This window comes from Dermacentor silvarum, chromosome 7 (genome assembly GCF_013339745.2).
Source record: "Dermacentor silvarum isolate Dsil-2018 chromosome 7, BIME_Dsil_1.4, whole genome shotgun sequence".
NCBI classification, from domain to species: domain Eukaryota; kingdom Metazoa; phylum Arthropoda; class Arachnida; order Ixodida; family Ixodidae; genus Dermacentor; species Dermacentor silvarum.
In genome coordinates this window covers 130529440-130555061 of record NC_051160.1, presented here as the reverse complement: position 1 = coordinate 130555061, position 25622 = coordinate 130529440, and the positions used below count along the sequence as shown (strand labels likewise).

The window sequence follows — 25622 nt, the reverse complement described above, 5'->3', positions numbered from 1 at the left end:
CAGTGTTCTTGTGCAACAACTTTCGTTTAGGCGCTTACATGGGGTAGGAAGCCTTAATCTTGAGCTACGAGGTATGCGCTATACTACATGTATGTGCAACAGAAAAGAATATGAAACTAATTCCTGTATTCATTGTGACTGTAAATTGGCTGAGAAGCATAAGACCAAAGAATCTTGCACCGTTCGTGCCTTGCTCGCAGTCCATCACGAGATTACACAATGCCTCACTTGTCCGCGACGTGCGTGTAACGTGCCGCTGGTGCTGCAGCTGTTCACGAAGCTGATGGGCGTTCCACGCACCTGGTTCTGGCTTGTACACTACCTGTGCGGCATGGTCACGTGGACGTTGGGTAGCGTGCTGTTGCTGGCCATGATGAGCCAAATCAACGGTCCTCATGGATTGACCTTTATCTTCCGCACCAACCCTATGATCGTCTTCTCTGCCATGCTCATCTTTAACTCGGGATACATTCTCATCGGCCTCTTCACCTCGCTCTTTTTCGACACAGGTAAGCGCGTTGTCCCAGCAAGTTTCAGTGTTGAGACTGCAAGAGTTGTATGAAAAGACAGGAGGCAGGAGGGGCAGCCACATTACAGGAACGACCAAGGACACACACGACTCCCGGACAAGCGCCTGTCCGGGTGTCTTGTCTGTCCTTGTTCGTTCGTTCGTGAAGCTCAATTAACTTGAACACGTATGACCAACTAGCCGAAGGGGTCTCTCGTCCCAGAGTTGAAGCGGGTGTGTCTCTGTAGATAAAATGCCAAGCAGCTGACAGGCTAGAAAGTGACAGCTGCTCAATCCGTTCGCGGTGCGTTTGAAATGCGAGATGATTTCCTATTAGGCTACCCTATCCTTAATCTCCCTATGTGTCCTTATCGCGATGACTGCATACAAATAGCTATTAAAATGTAGCCCCTGGGAGGAATTGAATCCGATCCTGCAGCATGCCATCCTCGGCGTCATGAGAACAGTTGATAAGGGATGCGGGATACGTGCCACAGTAGAGCGGAAGCGCACCGCCGTCGTCGTGATATCATGACATCGACGCACATGCGTGGCTCACGCATGGAGAGGCTTCAAAAATCTTTGAGAACGCTTAAGCTTCACGTTTAAGAGTGGAACGCGATAGCATTCAACGATCCCTGACTGCTTCAAAGGCTTCCCGGCAACTGCAGCTTATTTAACCGTAATGTTTACCTGGAAACGCTGGCGCCAAACGTAGTGCACGAAAGCAAGCTTTACGGTGTAAACGCGGCCTCTTGCGTGGGCCGATTCCGGAGGTTATGCACAGCCGCGCCAAAAATATTACCTCATTTTCAGGCTTTTGATATTTTTCGCACTATATTGATATATCAGTCAGAAGGTTTACCATAACAGGCATGCGCTGTCGGTGTTTTGTTTCATGACATTTGTTTGGGGTTTGTCATTCTTAAGAGCTCGCGGAACAACATTTGTCAAGAATGTAAAACAAGGTATGAGCAACTTTAGTGATAGAATGGCGTGGCAATATAACGCGCATACACCGCATGTCATATAGCAAGGCGTGGCACATACATGTATGTAAACGCAATTTTCTCGAACCAACAACGACGTCGACACCGCATTTCTTGCGACACATGGCTCTTAACGCTATCGCGTTAAAAAGTCTTCACAAACGCGTAGTGTGGTTGGCAGCAAAGGCGAGGAAGCCACTGTCGCGGTCCGCTCAATGCGCTCTAATGGACGATGAATAATGTGTCCGCTAATGGACGTTGAATAATGTGTGTGCTGTGCGGATGGGGGGAGGGGGGGTTGGGGGGGGGGAGGGAAGGGGGCTCTCGCATACCTTAGACAATTATCGCAGTAGATGACATCTGCCAGAATGTTTCCATTAGGGAGGAAATGAAGGTAAGAAAGTAGTACAATCGGAAAACAGTTATTACTCCATAGGCATCGTTGTCCTAATGTTTAGAACTCAGCAACGCTTCATTTGCTAACTTTCTCGCCTGTACAATAATAATAATAATAATAGTAATAATAATAATAATAATAATAATAATAATAATAATAATAATAATAATAATAATAATAATATAGTGTTATATTCTTCTACAATCAGTCAAATGTTTTCTGCCGTTATTTTACGAACCCTACTCCTGTAATAACCATGCCAGCAGGTTGATGATATGAACAAATAAATGCATAATTGCATTAGCAATCTGCAAACGCGGTTGCGCCAAAGCCAAAGGAGTGCTCGTGGGGCAGTAAAAACAAAATGAACATAATTAGGTTCAACATAAGTATCATGGTAGGCCAGATTACGTATAATTCTTGTGGAAGGGGTTTATTAACGTTGGACGTCAGGCGGAAGGTTTGCACGACGGGCACAACGACAGTCTCAGCCGGCGTCAACAGCTCGCGATCTGGGCTCGCACCTCTAGCCAAGACAGTGTCCCACTGCCGCATGCGTTGCTTGATTCCCCACTATACTTGATTCGTTTTCCCGTCGGATATCGCATTGTTTTACAAATGTACCATTCGCTTCTTCTGTTCTGTGCACCATTCGTTGTATATCTTAGGGTTTAAGCGGTGCTATGGGTAACAGTGAACGCGGCGTAGTGGCGGGCGTTGCTGAACATGCAGAGTGTTTTAACGCTCACCTAATGCACGGTAGAGAAGCGTTTTGGCATTTAACTCACTTTGGGATGCGGTCGTCGCAGCGGCGAATGGAACCCCTGACCTCGCCCTTGTCAGCAGTTAGCCACCGCAGCGGCAGGGCTCCAGACTTTTGGTCGCAAGTTTAGGTATTCCTAGTAGACACCATAGCTACATGTCCTGCGCGCTTAATACGCGCGGGACGCGTGGCCCAGTCTATAGCAGTATGTGCCATAGGCATTACTTTGATGAAAAATGGCTACGTTGATTGCCGATAGGCTTGTACTTCATTTAACCACTCGGATCGACAATGCGCGTCGCGGGTTCGCGCAGCGAGTCTGGGACTGGCGTGCGGACTCATCCTGTGGACGGTCTCCCTGCTGGGTCCCTTCCTGTCGCTGGAGTGGTCGGCGCGCACGGTGTCCGCCTACATCTCGACCAAGAGCAATTCCAAGATAGTCGCCTCCTTGGTGCCCATACACGGAATGTACTTCTTCTTCCGCATCGTCGAGTTCTACGAGTCGTACGGTAAGCCTTGAAGGAGATTGAAATAAGGTTAGCCTCTGCGCTCCTCTTGAAACGTGCCCGGGAAAACGCGAGTAACGGGACAGTTAGTCCTAAAAAGGGCGCTTTCGTCACTCAAGGCACTAACTGCACAAGTTTGCGTGCGGTGTGCAAGTTTCAGAGAGTACGTGTTTATTCTATGGTCGGAAAAAAGAGAAACGGGAGGATGAACGGCAAAAGTTACTCTCTATACACTCCGCTGTTATCTCCCGTCTCGTCGAGTGAAGAGGCCGCAATGGCATTGTCTATATAAATCGAGTAAACGTAAATAATTTGAAGCTTGTGCAGTGTTTATTTTGAACTACTTGGAGGGTAGCCCTTTACCTCTAGGTGAAAAAAATTCCGTGAATTTTAAGAGGTGGGGTATATGACGAGTCATGCACTTTATGCCCCCACAATAAGTAAACGATACACGTTAAATGCGCAAATCATTTATGGGCTGCCAGAAGTTCTTGGTCAATGGTACCTAAGTTACTTCCGGTACAACGAGATTGTAAACGTAAATGAGGGGATGTGTAGCTCACAGGGGGCGATCTAAGCGAAAGAGAAGTTAGTCATCTCTGTCGTGTTGCATGCGCCGTTTGAGTTACGTTTGAGTACGTCTCATTTTCAATAATAATCGGGGAGCTTTCTGGCTCCAATTGCACCAACGCTTGGCTCTCGCCTCATAGCATAGCCTCCTGAGACCCGGACACAACAACGGGACATAATCGCTCTTCACGGTAGTTTTTATTGCCTACTGTTATGTCATGAACTTGGAAAACAATTTTTAAAATTTCAATAGTGTAGCACCACTGTAGGATGACGTGATAGCGGCCAGCGGCCGTACGAGCCGTGCCGTCGTCCCTACTCAAAATGGCGAAGGTGGTGAGCCGAGCGGCGGCTGCGACGACCAGCGTGGCTAGCTTCTAGAACGACACTGGGCGTGACGAGCTTGCGCCTCGAGCACGCGCTGTGCATCTTAATTTTTTCACTTCTTTGACAGCCGGCGCTAAGGCACCGGCTGAGAGCGCCGACCAAAGGGCCCCGCGTTGCAGCGTCGGTGGGCGCTATAATACCACGGAAAGATGCCAAAAGCTCCGCCTCCATGTACGTGAAAAAAATGACTATCTCCATCATCTCCTCATGTAAGCTGTGGTAAAAACTGCATTTCATTGTTTGAACGCTGAAATGAAGATGGAACTACGTGTGGTACATTGCCATATTGCTGCCGCGTCCGGTATTTTCTCGAAATCTCGGTGACTTCGACATACGCCTCGAAGTCTTTCGGCTGTGTGGGACGACACAGAGGTCTAGACCAATTTATTGTCAAATTTCGCGAAAGCGGATGACAAGAATATGAGTAAACCACTTCTTTACAGTAGTTACACATGCACCGTTCTTCACACCCAGAGTGAATATTTTGCGTAATCACTTCCGAGTGAATTTCGAAAAAAACAAGTGGATGGCAATGTGCAATGTATTGTACAAGGGGTCTCAGGAGGATATACAAAGTGCCGAGTCTGTTTCGTATTTCCACACATGCGTTGAAAGGCTCAATATACTCCTAGTATTTCATCCTTTCAATCGAGGTGTTGTGTTGTGATGTAGTCAATATAGGAGCTACCTCGTGAGCGTGATAGCACGAAATGCAATCCTCCTCTGCAGCACTTTTTTAAGCTAAATAAGTTTTATGTTCATATAAAGTTAATTGCTTTCTTGAGGAGCATCGGGAAGAATGACCGTTGCTCTCCTGAGGAGCATTGGAAGAGAGCAACTCTTAGTCCTTGAAGGAGTAACCACATGGGGAGTAACAGTTCGTCCCCTCGCAGTCGCACCTAAAAAGGATGAATGGTTTTGGCAGGTCCTTTTCTTCATTAGAGTACGTGCGCCGATTACAGTTTATGAGATGACGCATTTATATTGTGAGGGCGAGGCTGGGGCGAGATGCTTGAGGCTGGGCATGAAGGCAGTAACGTCGACGCCTGTCGACGTCTTTATTAATGTTGGCAAGGCATACAGAACAATACAACGCTAACGCGCGCGAGCGCGACTCAACACAACAGTCCTACATGGCAGCGGGGCAGACACTCACTCAGCTCAGCTCTCCAAGCTAAAGGCGGGAAAGCAGGGGAGAATGCCAGACAGGTGTTGCCATCTGTCGGGCGGCTGGCGAAGTGGACGTGGGAGTCTCGGAGGCACCTCACATCCGGCCCCACTTTTATGATCAAAGTCCTCTTTGATTACAAGTGTCAACTAAGGCTAGGCAAAAGGAAGAAAACACTAGACATCACTGCTGATCACCGCGGCTTCCACTAGAGCTGTTATGGGGCCCACTGCAATTTTCAGGCAGACCGTGCCTTCGGGATGCACACTTGATCCACCAACAACCTCTAAGGGCTCGCGTGTCCAGGGCATCAGTGGAAGATTCTTGATGGCAGACTTGGTCACTATAGTTATCTTGGACCCTGTGTCTGGGAAGGCGTCGCAGGGGCCCAAAAGTGCAATGTCAGCTGTAAAGAAGGAACACTCCAGATGGGAGCCATGGACGTCTTCCAAAGGGCTTGTGTGCAATGCAGGGGCTGCTGCATGAAGTGATGTTAAAGCTGTGGCTGGCTGCTGTGTGACAGTCTCTTGCTTTGTTGGGCACTTTGATGCTAGGTGGCCCTTTTCGTGACACTTTAAGCAAACAGCTTCACTCAATGACTGTCCTGGGCGAAACGCAGGGACACCATAATGCTGTGACAGAGCCGAGTACCGAGCTTCCTGTTCAGCAGGCGGTAGATCTGCTATGCGACGGCTATGTGGAGGACTGGCAGGGCGAGACGGGGGCACACGGCTTTTCTTGAAACTGCTGACTGTTGGAGGTGCCGTTGAAGGCATTAACGACGCAGAAGAGACTTGTCTGGAAGGCGTAGTCCCGTTATTTTGACTGCGAAGAGTCTGTTCAGGACAATCAGCCAGGTTGCTTGCGATCTGCATATGTTGCATAGCCCTGTCAAGTTGGGTGCATATATCAATGAAGCTGGTTACTGACGATCGGCGTTGCACTGCTATGCTTGTTGTAGTTCCCGCGCACTGAATGCCGTGCAGGAGATATTCCACCTTCTGAGGCTCCGTCAGTGGCGCTGGACATTTCTCGATTACTCGAAGCTTTGCATAGGCATAGTCACGAAGTGACTGAGAGCTGGACTGTACATGGGACATAATTTGCTGCTGCCATTGCAGTAGAGTCAGCTCGTCGGCAAATGCGTCCAGGAAAGCTTTACGCCACGTATCCCAAGTCGGGAACTGCGCGCCAAGAGTCAGGTGCCAGTTTTTCGCAGTGCCTCTCAACTTGCTTGCGGCGATGAGGCGGGTTGTTTCTGGCGACCACGAAGTTAGTTGCTGTGTTCGTTCAATCTCCTGAATCCACAAACGCGCACTTTGCTTGTGGCATGCCGTTCTCGAACGATAGACGATAGGGTAGACGATAGGGTAGACGCAGGGTAGACGATACGTCGGGCATGGTTGTCACTTGCAGCTGTGGCAAGGACGCGGCCTGATACTGCGGCGACATTGGCGAAAATGGCATTCCAAATGGTGGCTGGGGGTACCGCGGAGCCGTTACAAAGCCGGGTGTAGTTACAAAAGGCTGCGGTTCCTGTGGCGGCGAAAAAACTTGCGTTGGCACGGCTGCGGCGTCGCAAACGAGCGGCGGCGTGGGGTAGGACAACGGTGGCGGTGGGACGTACGAGGCGGGCGCATACACTTGCGAGGTTGCATCTGGAATTGCTTGATAAACCGTCGGAGTAAGGTGCGAGGCAGGGAACTGCGCGCTGGGCGAGGAAACTGGCGCTGAGGCCGGTCTCGGTGCTTGTTTCGGGATCGCTGCACGATCTTCCTCCAGGCACGCTGTCAAACGTTGAATCAGATCGTCTCTTGACCCGGTAGCGTCGATTCCGCGGCGAATGAGCTCGGTTTGCAGAAACTCTGTGCTGAAGCATGCGACGGTGGCAGCGTCGACTTCGGCCCAATTCAATCCCGGCATGGCGCTTTCTTGGTGGGAGCAGGGAGGTAGACAATGGCGGCGACTAGGCGGGCTTGGCGGGAGCGGCGGCACGGCGTGAGCGAACGGCGAGGCAAGATCCTGTCGACTGCGCCAAATTTGAGGGCGAGGCTGGGGCGAGATGCTTGAGGCTGGGCATGAAGGCAGTAACGTCGACGCCTGTCGACGTCTTTATTAATGTTGGCAAGGCATACAGAACAATACAACGCTAACGCGCGCGAGCGCGACTCAACACAACAGTCCTACATGGCAGCGGGGCAGACACTCACTCAGCTCAGCTCTCCAAGCTAAAGGCGGGAAAGTAGGCGAGAATGCCAGACAGGTGTTGCCATCTGTCGGGCGGCTGGCGAAGTGGACGTGGGAGTCTCGGAGGCACCTCACAATATCAGACCTGACTTTGACACGCTACAAAGAAAGTAGACGATTACAATTCTTTAAAAAGTAATTGATTCCAGTTACCAATTATTGCACCACAAAGGTAATCCACCAGTTAGTGTTAAGCAATCGATTACTTTCTTTCCTGCATTTATTAACATTGCACAGATACAAAAGAAGAACAAGCGGGTGTGACTCTTTCAATGCGTCCTTTACATCCCTTCACATGTTTTATTGTGATAGCAATTTTATGGACACTCCAAAGCAGATTTCTGCCGTCGCCGTCGTCGTCGCCGTCAGGTTGCGTATGACGTCAACGGCGATGAATTCGTCGCCGCGCTTCGGACGCTGTATGTGCGAGTGAAAGGGGGCGAGGGACGCGCGCTTTCACGGGAAGCGAACGCAGGTCGGAGAGCGAACGCGCGTTTTGCGCCGTGTTCCTTGAAGGGCTGCAGAATTAAGCGTCTCTTTCCTCCTTTCCATATATAGAGAGCAAGCGCAACTTTTTCCGCCGCGCGAAAGGTTGTGGGGGGACGGAAGGGAGAGAGGGAGGGGAGGTGACGTTTAGCTGCGGCACTGAATGCGTATTTATATAAAAACGCCGCGCGCGTTCGGTGCGAACGCGGGCAAAACACCGACGGCGTCGACAACAGTTCTGCGCGTTGCTGGTGCTGCTGCATGTCCAAGTTTATACAGCTGATAAAATTACTATCCTTACTCCGTACAGCTCTCTACTAATTTGCTATCGCAATTGGTGCTTCGCCTTTCGGGTGAAACTGCGAGAATTTTTTGTATATCTTCAATAACAATACTTTCTCGAAATTTTTTTGTGGCAATCTCTCATCTTCTTGTGAATACATCTTCAGCGACAATGAAAGCTTACTCTATGTGCGTGCTTGAGAGGTGGGCGGTGTTAATTGTAACGATTCGAATTATTGGGTATTACGTGACAAAATCACGATATGATTTATGGTACACGCCGCAGTTCTTCGAATTAATTTTGACCACATGGTGACCTTTCACGTGCACCCAATGCACGATACACAGGCCTGTCTGCATTACACCCTCATCGAGATGCGGCCGCCGTGGCCGGGATTTGAACCAGCGACCTCGTGCTTAGCAGCGTGACACCGTAGCCACTAAGCAACCACGACGTCTTGGTGTTACATAACGACGCCTTGCGCACAATATTGTGATTATTCGATGACACGATGCTTAAGTCCGGGTCCTCTGTGAAGCCCAGCGCTTGATTACTGCTGGCGCTAGCGGAAGGCGCTCCCGATAACGCCAGCTAAAAACTGAAAAACCGTCCACGGGTGATAAGTTGGCGTCAAAATTTGAAGTGACCATCCTTACCGAGCCCTAGAATAGCCGTTTTTATTTGTCGGCCGACATCTGGCGGACTTTCTTCCGACTCCTTTCACTCTTTAACGATTTTTAAACGACTAATTGTGAAGGGCGCCAGCAAACGTTCAGGTTCCTTGAAACGTTGGCAAATCTGTAATTTAATGTAAAGCTGCATATTATTCCGCCCTTCAAATACTCCTCGTGGGTCACAATCACAGAAATAGGTGTACATGAGTCACGTGTATAGCTGACAGGTAGTTACATAATGGATTAACGGCCAAGAACTTCTGTCTATATCAGTTCATTGAATGCGGTGAGCGACGAAGAATTGAGAGGGAGCGCTCACCACTTATGAAGGCCGCTTAAAAGCACTTCTAGGAGACAGAGGGACACATAATCATGGTCAACAGCCTATTTTTAAATCAACTTCAGGACGAAGGCCTCTCCCAGCGATCTTCAATTACCCCTTTCTTGCGCTAGCAGATTCGAACTTGCGCCCGCAAATTTTCTAATTTCATCACCCAATATTATACAGGGTGCCCCAACTTTTATGCATGAATATTGATTATGCAAATGCCACGTAGCTGGATAGAACCAATGGAAATGTCGTTTGCCATCGCTTGGAGATACTGAGGTTATTTTTTTGCATAGCGCCTAATTACACAATGAGTCTAAATATTATTCAACTTCTCAATTATCATAATTAGATGAAACGTGCCAATTAGAAAATTGCAGAGCAACACGAAAAACTTCCGATACAGCTTTCTGTCTGCTCAATACGTGCTACATAGAAATGTTTTTCTGAGCGTGAATGAAGCCACTGAATACACGCGAAATGCCTCGAGCGGCCAGTCGTGCGGCAATTTTGCGTCTATTCGTGGACATGTGTGCATTTTTACATATTCGGTGAACGTTTTTTACGAGCAAATCTGTATTGCAATGTTATAGTTCAGCGCAAGATGCACCTTTCTGTGTACGAATTTTCTTAAATGTTATCGTTGGTTCCATCCGTTGTCTGCCTCCGGACCTTGTGTTAATCTCGTAGTATTCGCAACACTAACTATGCAGTACTTTCTGGAAGACGCGCGGACACCAGCAATTAAGCTGGAACCTTCGACGAGCCATGTATAAAAGCTGGCGCGCTTGACCTCGCAGGTCAGATTACGACAGTCGACCCATACGCTCGTCACTATGGTTCTGCTGTAGTGTAACTTAATTTTTTTTGTCTACGTAGAGGTTCACTCACTAAACTGTTAGCTTTATTATTCACCATTGTGACACCGCCAATTTTTCACCGTCACGTCAACGTGACAAGGCGTTTACGCTAAGCTTTAAAGGAAAAGGCGTAGGGTAAAATCCCAGGCTTAAATCGTCTATCAAGATAGCAATGCTTAGAGAAATATTTGTGTCAGCTAAAGACTTTGCTAATAATAGAAGTATTAGCTGCGGTACTTCTTGAAAAATGTTAACGTAAGAACTTTTAAAGGTTGTGATAAGAAACCACGCTTAAAGATGCTTAGTTCAACTAGAATACCCCGCACTGTAACTCAACGATCGACTATGCTTTCAGTTTGTTACCAGCCGTGGTTGCATGCTTAGTGGCTATGGTGTCCGGCTCTAAGCACAAGGTCGCGGGGTGGAATCCCGGCCACGGCGGCTGAATTTCGATGGGGAGGAAATGGGCAAACCATGTACTTAGATTAACGTGCACATTAAACAACAGCCCATTTGGTCCGAAATATTCCGGAGACCCCCACTACAGCATGCCTCATAATCAGATCGTGGTTTTGGAGCGTCAAAGCCCATAATTTAATTTGTTTATGAAATTTGAGTTTGTTGTTGGCGTGTAGGCTGTCAACGCTAACATGAATATAAAACGAGGGATTTCTTTTTTTTATATTAGCACTCAAGAAAACGAGCCTCTCCAACAAATTGTGTTTGAGTACAGCATCCCTAGATGTCGCCAGGGGCGCGCTTGAACACCTTTGCATCGTAGGAATTTCGTTAATATACTCATATTGCCACCAGCAGTAGTGGGTACAGTGCTAAGAGGCAGGCACGGACAAGAAGGAAGAAGTGCGCGTGCTTCTCCGCCCGCTCGATAGCCAGCCCCCAGCGCCGTGCTTTTCAGGAGCCGCTACCCTCAATAAACGTCGCGTCGCCCGTTCTCTCACAAGGCACGTGACAAAGTGGTGGAGGTGCTGGGTATTCCTCACCCATGTCGCAGACCCCTTCTGGCAGTGGAACCACTACCCCCGTGCCAATCGATACGCCGGTACACCGGGCCAGCCGCAGGATCCGGGGACTGCCTCCTGAAGACCCCGCAGCGCTTCAGACCATCTCAACCAGTATGGAAGGCGCCGCAGTGACGAACCGGTACACGCTTCAAAACCCACGGGTTCCAAAGTCGTTCCATGGCAAGGCCTTCGAAGACGTCGAAGACTGGATGGCCGACTTCGAGCGCGTGGCCGAATACAATGACTGGGACGACACAAATAAATTTCGAAGTGTCTACTTTTGCCTGGAAGACGGCGCGCTCACATGGTTCCAAAACCATGAGCAGCAACTGACGTCGTGGCCTGAGTTCCGCCGTCAGTTACTAGACGCCTACGCCAGTGCTGATCGCCGTGAACGAGCCGAACGAGCAATCCAGGTCCGCGTTCAGCTCCCCAACGAAAATGTTACCACGTTCGTCGAAGATATGACGCGCCTCTTCAGACGAGCAGACTCGGGAATGACCGAGGACAAGAAGTTACGTCACCTGATGCGAGGAGTGAAGGAGCAGCTCTTCGCTGGTCTTGTGCGGAGCCCTCCGAAGACTGTCGCCGAATTTTTATCTGAAGCTGTAGGTATGGAGAAGATGCTGCAGCAACGATCGAATTTCTATGAGCGGCAAGTGACCGTGACATCCACCACCGATATTTTCACGGCCACCTTCTCAGCAGACCGAGCACTCGACGGGTACGACCACAAGCGTCGAGACGACGCCCTTCGTGTCTCCACCGAATGTGTTACGCTTCCTCCGCGAACCAGTGTCCTAGTCTAAGTGATGTGCGGTGGAATGCGCGATGGTGAAGTGGTCGCTGAAAGTAACTTATCGCATCTAGTGATGCAAGGTGTTTGTGCTGCTAGAAGTGTGCTACAGCTTAGTGATGGCCGTTCTCAGTTGCTTGTCACCAACTTCAGTAACGAGCATCGACACCTGTTCCGCGGTACTTCGATAGCGTTTGCCGAGGAAATAGAGCACGTTGCTGAATGTTTTACCCCTGAACCAGTGAGGATGGCTGACAAGTCACTGGGCAACGTCGACATTAATTCAGAGTTATCTCCAGACAAACAGGCGGCACTGCACGAGCTCTTGCTTGAATTCAGGGCATGCTTCGCAAGCTCGTCTAAGGTACGCCAGACTTCAGTTACAAGGCACAGGATCATCACATGCGACGACGCACGCCCGATACGCCAGCAGCCCTACCGCGTGTCGGCAAAGGAACGTGAAGCGAATCGTACGCAAGTACAAGAGATGCTTGAAGACGGCGTGATCGAACCTTCTAACAGCTCATGGTCGTCCCCGGTCGTTCTTGTTAAAAAGAAAGACGGAACGCTACGCTTTTGCGTCGACTACCGGAAGCTCAACAACGTAACTAAAAAGGACGTGTACCCACTGCCCCGTATCGACGACTCGTTAGATAGGCTGCGGCGTGCCCAGTACTTTTCGTCACTCGATTTGAAAAGTGGATACTGGCAGATCGAGGTCGACGAACGAGACCGCGAGAAAACTGCCTTTGTGACTCCCGACGGCCTTTACGAATTTCGAGTGCTCCCTTTCGGTTTGTGTTCTGCCCCAGCAACCTTCCAGCGAATGATGGATACTCTCCTCGCTGGATTGAAGGCACAGACTTGCCTTGTGTATCTTGACGACGTAGTTGTCTTTTCTGAAACATTTGAGCAACATCTTCATCGCCTGCGGCATGTGCTAGAAGCGCTCCGATCGGCTAATCTCACGCTTAAACCAGAAAAGTGTCACTTCGGTTATGAAGAGCTCAAGTTTCTCGGACACGTCGTCAGCGCCAAAGGAGTTCGACCCGATCCCGACAAACTTGCCGCTGTAGCAGCTTTTCCTCCTCCTGCCGACAAGAAGGCCGTCCGACGCTTCCTGGGCTTGTGTGCGTATTATCGCCGCTTCATCGACAACTTTTCGAAGATTGCGGAACCCCTGACTCGCCTTACCAGGGATGACACGCCATTTGCCTGGACGCATGAGCAACAGGCGGCCTTCGCTGAACTACGACAACGCATGCAGTCAGCACCCGTCCTGGCTCATTTTGACGAAGAGGCTGACACCGAGGTGCATACTGACGCCAGTAGCATCGGCCTTGGCGCAGTACTCGTCCAACGTCAAGACGGCCTTGAAAGAGTAATAGCTTATGCTAGCCGCTCGCTGTCCCGTGCCGAGGCGAACTACTCTACCACAGAAAAAGAGTGTCTCGCGGTCATCTGGGCGATCACGAAGTTTCGCCCTTATCTCTACGGCCGTGCCTTTAAAGTGGTGACAGACCACCATGCTCTATGTTGGTTGGCGAACATACGCGACCCTTCAGGCCGACTGGCACGATGGAGCTTGCGGCTACAGGAATTTGACGTCACTATAGTTTATAAGTCTGGCCGCAAGCACGAAGACGCCGACGCGTTGTCGCGTGCTCCCGCCGAATCTGTCAGTCGACAGCCAGAGGACGACGACGGCTTCCTGGGCGCCCTTACTACGTCGGACTTGGTCAAATGGCAGCGTGACGACGCTGAAATTCTACCTCTCATCGACCACTTCGAGGGCCGTCCCACATCCATACCACGCCATCTACGCCGCGTTTTGACGTCCTTCTGTCTACGAGACAATCTGCTCTACAAGAAGAACTCCCGCCCGAATGACCGAGCCTACCTTCTAGTAGTTCCCAAAAACTTGCGGGACGATATTCTTTTCGCTTGCCACGACGAGCCTACATCTGGCCACCTCGGTTCCTCACGAACGCTTGCTAGAGTGCGCGAGATGTATTACTGGCCCGGGCTTGCGGCAAGCGTAAAACAGTATGTTAAGGGCTGCCGTGAATGTCAGCGACGAAAGTCACCACCCCTGAAGCCCGCCGGGTTATTGCAACCCATCGAACCACCTCATAAGCCATTCGACCAAGTCGGCTTGGACATCCTTGGGCCTTTTCCCCTGTCAACCGACGGCAACAAGTGGGTGATCGTCGCCACTGACTATTTAACCCGCTATGCCGAGACGGAGGCGCTCCCACGAGCCACGGCTTCTGAGGTAGCACAGTTCTTCATGTGCCACATTGTACTGCGTCATGGTGCCCCATCCACTGTAATCACAGACAGAGGAACGGCGTTCACGGCACAGCTCATGGACGAAATTTTTCAATTGAGCAACACCAGGCATCGAAAGACGACTGCTTACCATCCGCAGTCCAATGGACTTACGGAGCGATTAAACAAGACCATCACAGATATGATCTCTATGTATATCGACGTCCAGCACAAAACATGGGATCGCATCTTGCCTTACGTGACCTTCGCGTATAATACCGCCGTACAAGAGACGACGCGGTTCGCACCATTTCGCCTCGTTTACGGCCGCGAAGTACAGACGATGCTGGACGCTATGCTTCCGTGTCACGACACCGAGCACCTAACGACTGACGCCGAAGAATTTGCTGAGCGCGCTGAGGAAGCCCGCCAGCTCGCGCGGCTGCACATCGGTGAGCAGCAACATGCAGACGCACGGCGCTATAACATCCGTCGCCGGCAAGTGCGCTACAGTCCCGGAGACCAAGTGTGGGTGTGGACCCCTGTTCGCCGCCGTGGCCTTTGTGAAAAGTTGATTAGCCGGTATTTTGGCCCATACAAAGTGCTGCGCCGCATTAGTGACGTGAACTACGAAGTCGTACCAGACAGTGCGGCGCAAACACGGCGTAGACAACAACCTCGCCCTGACGTAGTTCACGTTGTGCGCATGAAACCATATGTTGCGCGTTCGTGATTATTATTTTTTATTCATCTTTCTACTTACGCTACTGTTTGCAACCTCTCTGTTTCTTGAGACTGTACCCGTCGCGCTTCCCCGCTGCTGTGCTTTTGTTTCTCCTCTAGCTGTGATTGTGTCCTTTGCACGAGCACCTGCCTTGCCCATGCTGTTTCCCCATCCTTTTCTAACACCGCTTCTTGAGCATCGAGCCGATGCTCTTTCCGAGGAAGGGGGGAAATGCCACCAGCAGTAGTGGGTACAGTGCTAAGAGGCAGGCACGGACAAGAAGGAAGAAGTGCGCGTGCTTCTCCGCCCGCTCGATAGCCAGCCCCCAGCGCCGTGCTTTTCAGGAGCCGCTACCCTCAATAAACGTCGCGTCGCCCGTGCTCTCACAAGGCACGTGACAATATATTGTCCGACGGGCGAGATGGCATGGCTGCTTACATTGAGTAATGGAGCTGAAAGACGCCGTTACAGACGGGCATTCGCACAACAGGGACGCTTGTCTCAAGAAGCAAACAATACCGTGATGGTAATGGCGGTAGAAAAAAACTAGGATGGCGCTGATAAACCTGATAAGCCTAATGCCAGAAATATGTGATCATTTCACGGCAAGTTTAGCGTCTTCCGTGCACCACCGCGCTAGCTGCTCTATGCGCACGCTTTTCCGCAAGGACAACGCCAGCGCGATCAAAGTGTGGCTGCTGCACTTGAGCGTTGCCAATGCACTCGTTGCAATAAACAACCGAAGTCGTTCAATCATATCGGGAGGGAATGCGCACAGAGGAACTGATGGGGCACCGAAATGATTGCACTGTTGAATAAAACCTACAGAGAACCAAGCACACTGAGTCGGCTCAGTCGAGCCGCAGAGTCAGGTGTTGGATCTTGTTTTTGAGAAGGAAAAAGCGATAAGGAGTGGTTTCACAGATAATTGGCCTGCGAAGGCTGGCGGCGTGACGTTATGCGCCCTCCTAATTTGTTTCCGTCACGACGAATGTACCACACCAAAGGTGGTAGGACACGGTTTGTCATTACCAGAACCTTCACTTGTAAGTAGCACATGTGTCCACAAGTGTGGTATATTCAGGTGGTCGTTCGAGAGCCCTCCAGCCATGTTGTGAAAGTGGGGAAGACCGCTTTCAAGCTCTTTTACAAAAGTAAGTTCGTATGGAAATGATGATCCTTATCTTCAGTGCAGCCCGCTTATGCTAGCGGTCAAGCACTAACTGCGTATCTTGTGACCGGGCGCAAGGCTAACTGGAGACTCAATCTCACACGTGAAAGGAGGAAAGCGGGAAGGCAGCGCGGCAGGGAGGAGGTGCGGCTTCGACTCTGCCAGCAACTGCGTGCTTGTACTTTGCGCGGCTGCGAGCGGTCAAGCGCACCGTATCTTGAAAGCGATCTGCACACGGCTCCTACATTTGTATGCGCTGTGCTTTCGCCGCTCAGTTTCCCTTGAAGCGATAGTCCGCACGAACATTCGCTCACTGCTGCAACCGTACTTGCTCACGCCAGCGTTTTGACAGCGGTTGTCTGTGGTCATCGAGCGCGATCTATTCATGTCTGCTTGTGCGCGCTGACATCACGCTTGTTAATTCAGTTAGTAAGCGAACGTGTGCAAGTTCATGCAGCTGATATAACTACTATCCTTACTCCGTATAGCTCTCTACTAATTCGCTACCGCAATTGATGCTTCGCATTGCAGGCGAAACAGGGACAGTTTATTTTTTATATTTTTTTCGCTGCATGCGCTATGCACCACGCGCTTTTCCGCAGACGTGCCGTTTGGCTGGCCGGCCATCTACCGGAAGGCACTGGGTAAAGACAACGTGACCCCGTTCACCCTCATGCTGTGCATGGGCGCCAGCTCGTTCGTGTTCAGTGTCGCCATCTGGTATCTGGAGGCCGTGCTACCCTGGACCAACGTGGTGCCGCTGCCACTGCACTTTCCCTTCATGGTGCGGGCGGACATGTTCCATATTTACGCTACTTATACTTCTTCCGCTACAAAGCGACCTATGTAATGAATGGATATGTGCAGCAAACGAGCAAGTGAATTTTTTGCAAATGAACGTGCCGACACACACCGCGCAGTGAGGGAGATTCTCGGCTTTGCTTGGCATCGCCATGACAAAAGTTGAGAACAGTTAGTCGAAAAGTGAAATAATCACTTTTTTAAGGATTGAGTAATGATGACCAGTTCAAAAAGATAGGTTTATTGCAAAGCGGTGGATTGCGAGTAGCGGACGAAGACTAATGAACAGAAGCAATAACAATATGAAAAGTGTTCTCCATGCAAGTTATGATTGCCAAATCACGGTTGATTAGCACACCACTAAAAAAAGTGGGTGCTAATTCCAGGGTATATGGAGGCACTTACGGAGGCCGCTTAATGAAACCAGTTCCGCAGACATGCGGTCCTATATTGTGCAATTAAATAACCTCAGTGTTTCCGGTATCTTTGCCTTGTTGTTCATTTACGCATATTTGTTATTGCTTCTGTTTAAAGTGGTGGCAGTTTTGAAATCAGTTACCAGTGGACGCGCTTTGAGAAACCGCAAGATTGAAAAATAAGTGTGCCCAATGGTGATTTGTCAGAGAGTTCATTACTTTCCTGATAACATGTATGTAGCGCCAAGCTTTTACAGCCAAGCTGTTTATGGCTAGGGTTCCGTGGATTTTTCGTGTGCGTAAGGCAAAACTTCAGGTCCCGCGCAAATGCGCTCGTGCCACTGCTCGCGCGTTCGTCGTCGTCTTCTTCCGCAGCTGGCTCGTCGGCGTCCCTCGGATATGCATTTTGAGTAGATTAGATATAAATAGGCACCATTTTCAAGATCAGTAGACTCCCTGGTAGATAATAAAGGTTTCTCAAAGATTAGCCGCTGTGCGACTCGCGTCGACCATGTCTACGTTCGCACCGCCCTCTCTTCGTCGGCATTCCAAGCGCTTGCGTATCTAGTTTCTTTTCCTTCCACTGTTTCGGGGTAGCGATATATAAACAAATCTGGAAGACAAGTTGCTATTCTCGATTTAGAATTTCACTTCTCTTCTGTCGTCGTAATGGGGAGGCAGCGTATAGTCCGGTCTGCCGATGAGCAACGCGCCTGTGAAGAGCGACGGGGGAACACATGCGAGAGTGCAATCGGCGCCGGCAGGCTGCAAACCCCAATTGTCCACCGATCAAGACAATGGCGTACCTTTCCTCACGATGACCACCAATCAAGACAATAAAAGTGTTCGTATCTATGTTCAAAATTCTGTGTCATGTCTGTGTCGTGTGATAAACAGCTTCACTGGTCATCAACCTTCACAGAGAGGAATGGCTCATGATATTTAGTGGTGTGATATATGATTAGATTTGTGCTATCTCTCATTCTAGATATTAAACGTCGTTTATAAGCGGTTTCTCAAACGTTTTCAGCCTCATATTCATGTTTGCGAGAGAGTGTTGTATCGTGTTTCACGTTTTTTCTTACACCTAGCGCTTGTTTTTTAAAGAAAGTATTATTGGGCAATCGGCGCTTATATGGTCGACTCTTTTCTGCCGACTCCAAATTTCTCATCAGTGGATATATCTTCTAAACTTGCCGGCTCTACTTCCTACATTTATATACTCGTATTTGCGCCGAAGTGCTAGTTCAAAGATGTAATTCGTGATGCGTAGGTTCTCATTTATTTGCTTTTTATTATTCCTCTTGGAAGTATACTCTGCCTCTACGAGTAACCAAGCTCATGGAATGGAATTGGCTCTATCTGTCTCTGCTTATGAATTGCAATAAATGTGTCTGGATTAAAATTAAAAACTACGTTTATAGCTTATGTTCTCTTGTTTTGAAAAGCGAATGAAAGCATATCGAAAGGTGTTGATGGAAGGAACAAGATGGAGGAGCACTGACGGAAAAGATAAGAAAATAGGGCATAGAAGACAACGTTATAAGAATTTTATTTCATATACATATGAGCGTTTATATTTTTAATATTTGTTTCTTTGCACGATGTACTCTTGCGATTCCAGAGTGCCTTTATTTTTAAATAGCTTTGTTTAATATCACACATAACTTTAGCCGGACAGTATTTTCCATGCTATATGATGTGCAGTTCCCTAGTTGTGTTTATTCTCATGAAGCCATTCTCGCGATTGCTGTGCATGTTGTTTTATTTTTACTGACGAGGAACCTGGCTTCACAGATAAGGTGCTTCTCAGCCGACACTGTCCATTAGCGCCCGCAAGCCACAAGGCTTAGGCGTACTCGGATTTGGGTGAGCCTACCCTTTCGTGCGAAACTAAACAGTATTTTTGCTATTGTATTCTATTTTATTCAAAATTGCTGTTTGTATTGGCAATAGAGATGTCCTAGTAGATTTCAGGATGCCCAACGCCTGACTCGCTTGTCTCTGTTCGTCGACAGGCAAGCTACTGGAACGTGATCCAAGAGGAGATCAAGGCGGCGGGTACCCAAGAGAGCAGCCATTCCCAGGAGGAAGGCCAAGAGAACTTCGAAGAGGAACCGCGCCATCTGCTGCTCGTGCTAGAAACCATCGACCTCTGCAAGGTTAGGAGTTGCAGTTGACTAGCTTTCTTAACTGTGATGGCGACTATATGGGCACTCCAGGCGCATTTCCGCCATCGGCGTCGGCTTCGGCTATCCTTACTTCGTATAGCTGTCTAATGATTTCCTTTCGCAATCCATGCTTCGCCTTTCGAGCGACACTGCGACATTCTTTCTTGTAAGTATTACTAACGTTCTGCACAGCCCACTTGTCCTGTAGTAATTTCTCTGAACATGGGATGTGTCAAGGTGCGAGATTATAACCATCAACCTATTTTATCTTCGCTCCTGTGCGAATGTGTCACCCATCAATCTCTTCTCTCACTCATCCGACTTCATGCTGCGCCTGCAACTTATTACGTCACACCGTCTGATCCGCTGTTGCCATTCGGGTGCTTTTCCTTTTTCTTAACACTTGTGTCGGAGCCCTCTACAATACGGAGCCTTGCATAGCAGTATACAGTGGTGTGTTTTTCATGTTCTTAAGCGGGCTTGGAACTTCGCGCGCAGAAAGCAAAACAACTTTAGAAATATTTTAGACTAGATTTAACAAATATTTAAACGCAATTAGACAATGCCGTCCTAGCAGGATGCGTGGTATGAACACATCGTACACATTGTATGCAACGCATCATAGACATAGTTCCCAGTGAACACCTTTAGTTCGAACAAAATTACCTGGGTTCGCAGGGAGAACATACAACTATTCGGTATGATCAGGAGGATTACCTCGAGAGCGTAATGTTGCTTGCCTGACATATTGCAATTCATTCATTCACAAAACTTTAGAGACCGAGGCGGGCCGCGTCCACGTCAGCACCGTCCGGCCAAGCCTTCTGGCGCCATCGTGCACCCTCTGGACAACCCGTAGTTGATCTTGGTATAAAGAGCTTGATAATATCTTGTGCCAGTAAACCCATTTTTCTTCGGGGTCGGCGACAGTCGCAGGGACAGCCCGCCAGCATGTGTCTGATTTCAATGATGCCATCGCACACGTTGCGTTCTTACCTCATTTATCTTTCGGATCCGAAATACGGAGTGGGGTACGTCCCAGTTTGCAGTAAACGTAGCGTGACTGCCTGAACCCTTTCAACTTTACGTGTGGCAGTGGGAATTGCCTACGCCCCAAGTAGTAGTATTTAGTGATATCTTTGTAAGTTAGTAAATGATCTTTATGATCCCCGGAATGGTAGTGGGCTTCGGTTCGGTTCTGACCCACACGGCAAGCAAGTCCTCGTGCCAGGTCGTTTGTCACTTTGTTGAGGTTGAGCAGAGTCTCGTCCACTTGACCCATGTGTGCAGGAAACCGTCAGATTTCAGTTTTGATAGTTTCGACCTTGTCAATAATTTTTGAGCCGCAGTCCCAGCGACATAACCTTTGACAAAGCTCTTAATTTCTGCTTTGGAATAGCTATAAATGAAAGACCATTTACGGTTCCTGATGGCTAGAGCAATCGCGGCTTGCTCCGCTACCGTGGAATTCTTAGTGAAGATGGTGACGGCGTCCCGTACCTCGCCCTGGCTGTCTGTCCACCTCCACGGCCGTGTAGGCCTCTTTGCCTTTGACCCAGGCAGCGTCTACGAGGACTGCCTGTTGTCCTAGCTGTTCAGTTTCTTTCAACAAAGCTTTCGCTCTCGCTTTTCTCCTGCTAAGATTGTGTTCCGGGTGCATGTTTCTCGGAAGGGGGCCGGTTCTGATTGCGTCTCTAAGGTCCGCGCTCAGCTCTACCTCGGCCTCCTTCGGGTTCCTGGATCTGTTGCGGTCTTTCCCTATCGCTTTGAGTATAAGCCTGCCCGCTCGAGTTTTCGTCAGTCTGTCCTGCTGCGCCATCTGTTGCGCTTCCGGCATCTGTTCTGTTGTATTGTGTACGTCTAGGTTAATGAGTTTCTCGTTCGAGGTGCTGTTGGGTATACCTAGGGTAGCCTTGACTAGCTTTCTGATCATAATGTTGAGCTTGTTCAGCCTTGACTAGCTTTCTGATCATAATGTTGAGCTTGTTCAGCTCGACCTGCGACTATTAGAGTAGACCTGCCAAGTAGATGAAGTGACAAAGAGCGAAGGCGTGCACTAGCCTTAGAGCGCTGTCCTCACCTAGGCCCCTGTGTCTGCTGGTGATTCTCTTTTGTAACCTGATGGGTTGGTCCGTTTTGATGGAAATGTGTTTAATGGCATTGAGGTTGGTACCTCCCGCCACTATGTGGAAGCCTAAAACTCTAATCTTTTCGACCTGCTTGATTGCGGATCTGTCGTGACAGCGCAACATAATCTTGGGTTCCTCCCGGGGACGTAGCCCCTGAGTCTTCGACTCCTGCCTCGATGTTTTAGGACCAAAAGCTCCGATTTTGCTGCCGAACAGTTTAGTCCTATCTCGCCTAGTGTGCTTCACTCGGTGCGTATGCTCTCCTGCAGTCTAGTCTCCGTTTCTCCTGCATTACCGTTGGCGCTCCATATGGTTATGTCATCGGCATATATTGCAAAGTATATACCTTCGATATGCTCCAGTTTCCTCGCGACTCTGGTCATTGCTATATTAAATAACATGGGCGAGAGCACGGCCCCTTGCCGGGTGCCCTTTTTTCCCAGTTTCATCACCTTCAATTTTAGTTCTCCTAGCATGAGGCTCGCTTGCCTACCGCCGAGAAACGCCTTGACTACGCTGAAAACGCTCGCGCCCAACCCTAGCTCGGAGAGGACCTTGAGGATTGCCTTGCGCTCTATGCGATCAAAAGCTTTTTCTACGTCTAGAGTCCTTGCTACTCAACGAAGAAGAAAATGCACAACGGCAAGTCATCGGTCTCGCCCTGACCGCCGCCGCGTCCCAAGGGATCCCGGTCGACGGTTAGGGAGGATGAGTGTGGGTTTAGGCTGAAGCCTCTACCCCGTCATCTAGTGGACGGGTGCAAATAAAGTCTCTTCTCTCTCTCTACGTCTAGTCCCAGGATCGCTCTCGCGTGCACCGGGCTAACTTGTATGAGCTGGTGTTTCTTCATGAGCATGGCGCCCGGGGCGGAAAAGAATCAGGTTATACAGGTATATGTCGTTTTGCTCGACGTATCTAGTGAGTCTGTTGCGAATAACGTGTTCCATAGCTTTACCTAGGCACGATGTAAGCGAGATTGGACAGAGGTTTTCCAGATGGAGCAGTTTGTCCGGTTTGGGTATGAGGATGGTGTTGGCCATCTTCCATTCCTCTGGATAGTGTCCCTTTCTCCACAACTCTGTGAAATGATCCGTCAAGAAAGTGATCGAGTCGTCATCGAGATTCACTAAAAATTTATTAGTAATACCGTCGAGTTCGGCTGCAGATCTACTAAAGAGACCATGGATCGCGGCCCGTACTTCACCCTCGGTGAAATTGCGGTCCATTTCCTCTGACGAGTGCTCTACGAGTTCGTCGCTATCGCCCGGTTGTTTGAGCGGGAGATAATTTTCCGCGAGATGTCTCATGACTACCTCTTGAGTACTGTACTGGCTGACCTGTTGTACTAGTTTTGCAATTTCCGTTCTCTTGTTGCCGTTCTCTTGTTTGACTTAGTTTCGCTCTCATTCAATGCGTGTTTCAGGAGGTTTCAACTGCCCCCGTGTTTGATTCTGCCGTCTGCCAAGTGGCAAACTTCGCCCAACTGCTGTTGCGCGAGTGTTCTCGAATGCTCCTCGATCTGTCTGTTTAGCAACGCTATCTTTTTTCCCGTGCCTTCGGTTTATTCTTTGCGTTTCCCATCCTTGCAGGATGGATTGTTTGGCCTCGATAATATGCGCGAGCGTACTGGTTTAGGCTCTCCGTCTTCTTCGGTCTTAATTTCTTTAGCGGCCTCCCTGAGGTCCTCTTCGAGCTGGTTGACCCAGGTATGAAAAAACAGTCTGCCCGCTTCTATCGGTTCTGACGCTAGTCCCTTTGCTCTAACCTTCCTAAAAAGGTCCCAGTCTGTGCACCTAAAGGTTCTAGTATCTTGTTTTGGCATGCCTATACCTATGTATATGATGTAGTGGTCGCTGCCTAGATCGGTTCCCGAGTTTTCCCAACTAGCTTGTTTCGAGTTGTTGATAAAAGTGAGGTCGGGTGTAGTGCCACAGCGGGTGGCGAAAGCTGGAGAGGGGATCAGGAGCAGTCCCAGGTCTGTGGCAAGGTCCCGTAACCCCTCACCTTTCTTTGTATTCTAAGCGTACCCCACGCGTGATAGGGGGCGTTAAAGTCCCCTCCGATGATGAGCGGGGAGTTCTTGCGAATGCGAGTGCCTTGTTGAAAAGTGCGCTAAAGCTTCGTTTCTTGTCGGTGGGACGGCTGTAAATGTTTAGGCAGAAGATACTCTGCGCCCCGCCCTTGTGCCTTTTGAGTACGACTTCTACTAGGGTATACTCGATTTTACTCAATCCGAAATGGATATCGTCTTCGATAAAGGGTAGCTTTTTGTCAACGAGGGTTGCCAATTCCCTGCCGCAATCTTTTTTTTCTCTACATGCCAATTTTTACCCGGTAAGCTTGACTTTGTCTGCTAAAATTTCCTGCAGCATAATTACTTTTGGTTTGACCCCCATCGATCTAATTATTTGGCGCAGAGATGCTTTTTTGTTGAGGAATCCGCGACAATTCCACTACCACACGCTAAAACTTTGGGCGCTATCTATGATTATTGGATGGGTTCATTTTGCTATTAATAGCGATGGTTATCTTTGGAGCACCCCCAGACTTTCTGGGGAGCGATATTACGCTTTCTGAGTCTGACGACAAGAATTCGTGGTCATCGCATCTCGTTTCGAGTTTCTTGAAAATCTGTTTGGCCGTTAACCTCCATTTCCATAGTTTATCCACTTTAAAGTTAGTCATTTTCGTCGTCTCTCTAATTTCATTAATTACCTTTTTCAGCTCGCTGAGGACTGAGAAAGCTGAGTCAGTGTCGGGCTTACTGCTCTTTTTTTCGAAGCGGGGGAGCTGTCTCCCTCGCTTGGTTCGTTGCTTTAACTTACTGGCCTGGCTACTGCTACGCTGGCAGGGCTCGGCTGTGCCTTCTTTTTGAGTTCTGCTACCTGTTTGTTCAGCTCTTCGTTAGCTTTCCGCAAACAGTTTACCTCCCTAATAAACTGTTGTATTCTGGCACCATTGCTTTCAGTCACCGCCGGCGGGGCGGAGCCACCAGCGATTCTCACCGTATCTTTGACTTAATCCGCCCAGGCGGTCCCAAATGTCGGCTTGCCACCAGGTGTTCCTTCTTCTAAGCGCACCTGCGCTCCTCCCGACTTGGAGCGGCTTCTCTCCCTAGTGGCCGATCGTGACCGGGCGCGTTCTTTTCGGCGAGCCCGTACCACATAGGGCGTTTGAAATCTCTTTTTGCACGCCTTGTCTCCGGTGGGGTGGTCTTCTCCGCCAAACTTGCAATTGGGTGTGCAAACGTGGGTTGAGGGCTCCACACCCTCTACTCTGAACAGAGTCCGGCGGGCGACACACGACCGAGTGGTGTCCTACCCTACCAGAATGAAGCACACATCAAATTGTTTCCTGTAGATGTAGCATCTGAACAAGGTCAGTCCGTAGCGCACAAAGTTTGGCACTCTTAGTCCATCGAAGAGGAAGATGACTGAGCCCAACGTTTTGATGCGCTTGGCGGCCAAAGCGTGCGGGTTGCGCTCATGCACGATATTCCTTGTAATAGCGGACTGGGAGCCCCTGATGTCGACTCGTCTAATCACCCCTTTGCATGTGGCGTGCGGGGCCATCTCGCACGCATTGACTTCGTACTCCGTGTCCACTATTTTGAAGGACTTGATTCTCACATACCTTGCCGCATGGTCTGGTTCAGGCGTGCTACCATGATATATTGCGTGAAGTTGGGGCACACCACGTCTTTACTTGCTTGCTCTGCCGTTAGGCCTGAAGCCTCGATCACTGCAGTTCCAATATCGGTGGTACTTAACTTTGCTCAAATTTAGTCCTTCTCATGGCCTGATTTTAATCTTGCGATGCTCCTCGGGCAGTTGGAGCATCCTCGAGGCCTTGACTATACGATTCTTGATCGCGCCGGTGGTGGTGGCGGGTCCCTTGCTGCCGGCGGTAACGGCGGCTCCGCCGGACGCTTGCGAGTTACTTGGCGTCGCGTTGG

At 49.5% G+C, this 25622-nt stretch overlaps 1 protein-coding gene across 1 annotated transcript in view; it reads left to right on the top strand.

The window, feature by feature from the left end:
* Positions 1-331: 331 nt before the first annotated feature.
* Positions 332-25622, top strand: part of LOC119459176 (phospholipid-transporting ATPase ABCA3) — a 71211-nt gene continuing 45920 nt past the window's right edge. Inside the window, exons 1-4 of the mRNA XM_037721002.2 lie at positions 332-509; positions 2972-3166; positions 16753-16934; positions 19386-19529. Coding sequence (XP_037576930.2) covers positions 332-509; positions 2972-3166; positions 16753-16934; positions 19386-19529 — 699 coding nt within the window. The remainder of the gene's footprint in view (positions 510-2971; positions 3167-16752; positions 16935-19385; positions 19530-25622) is intronic.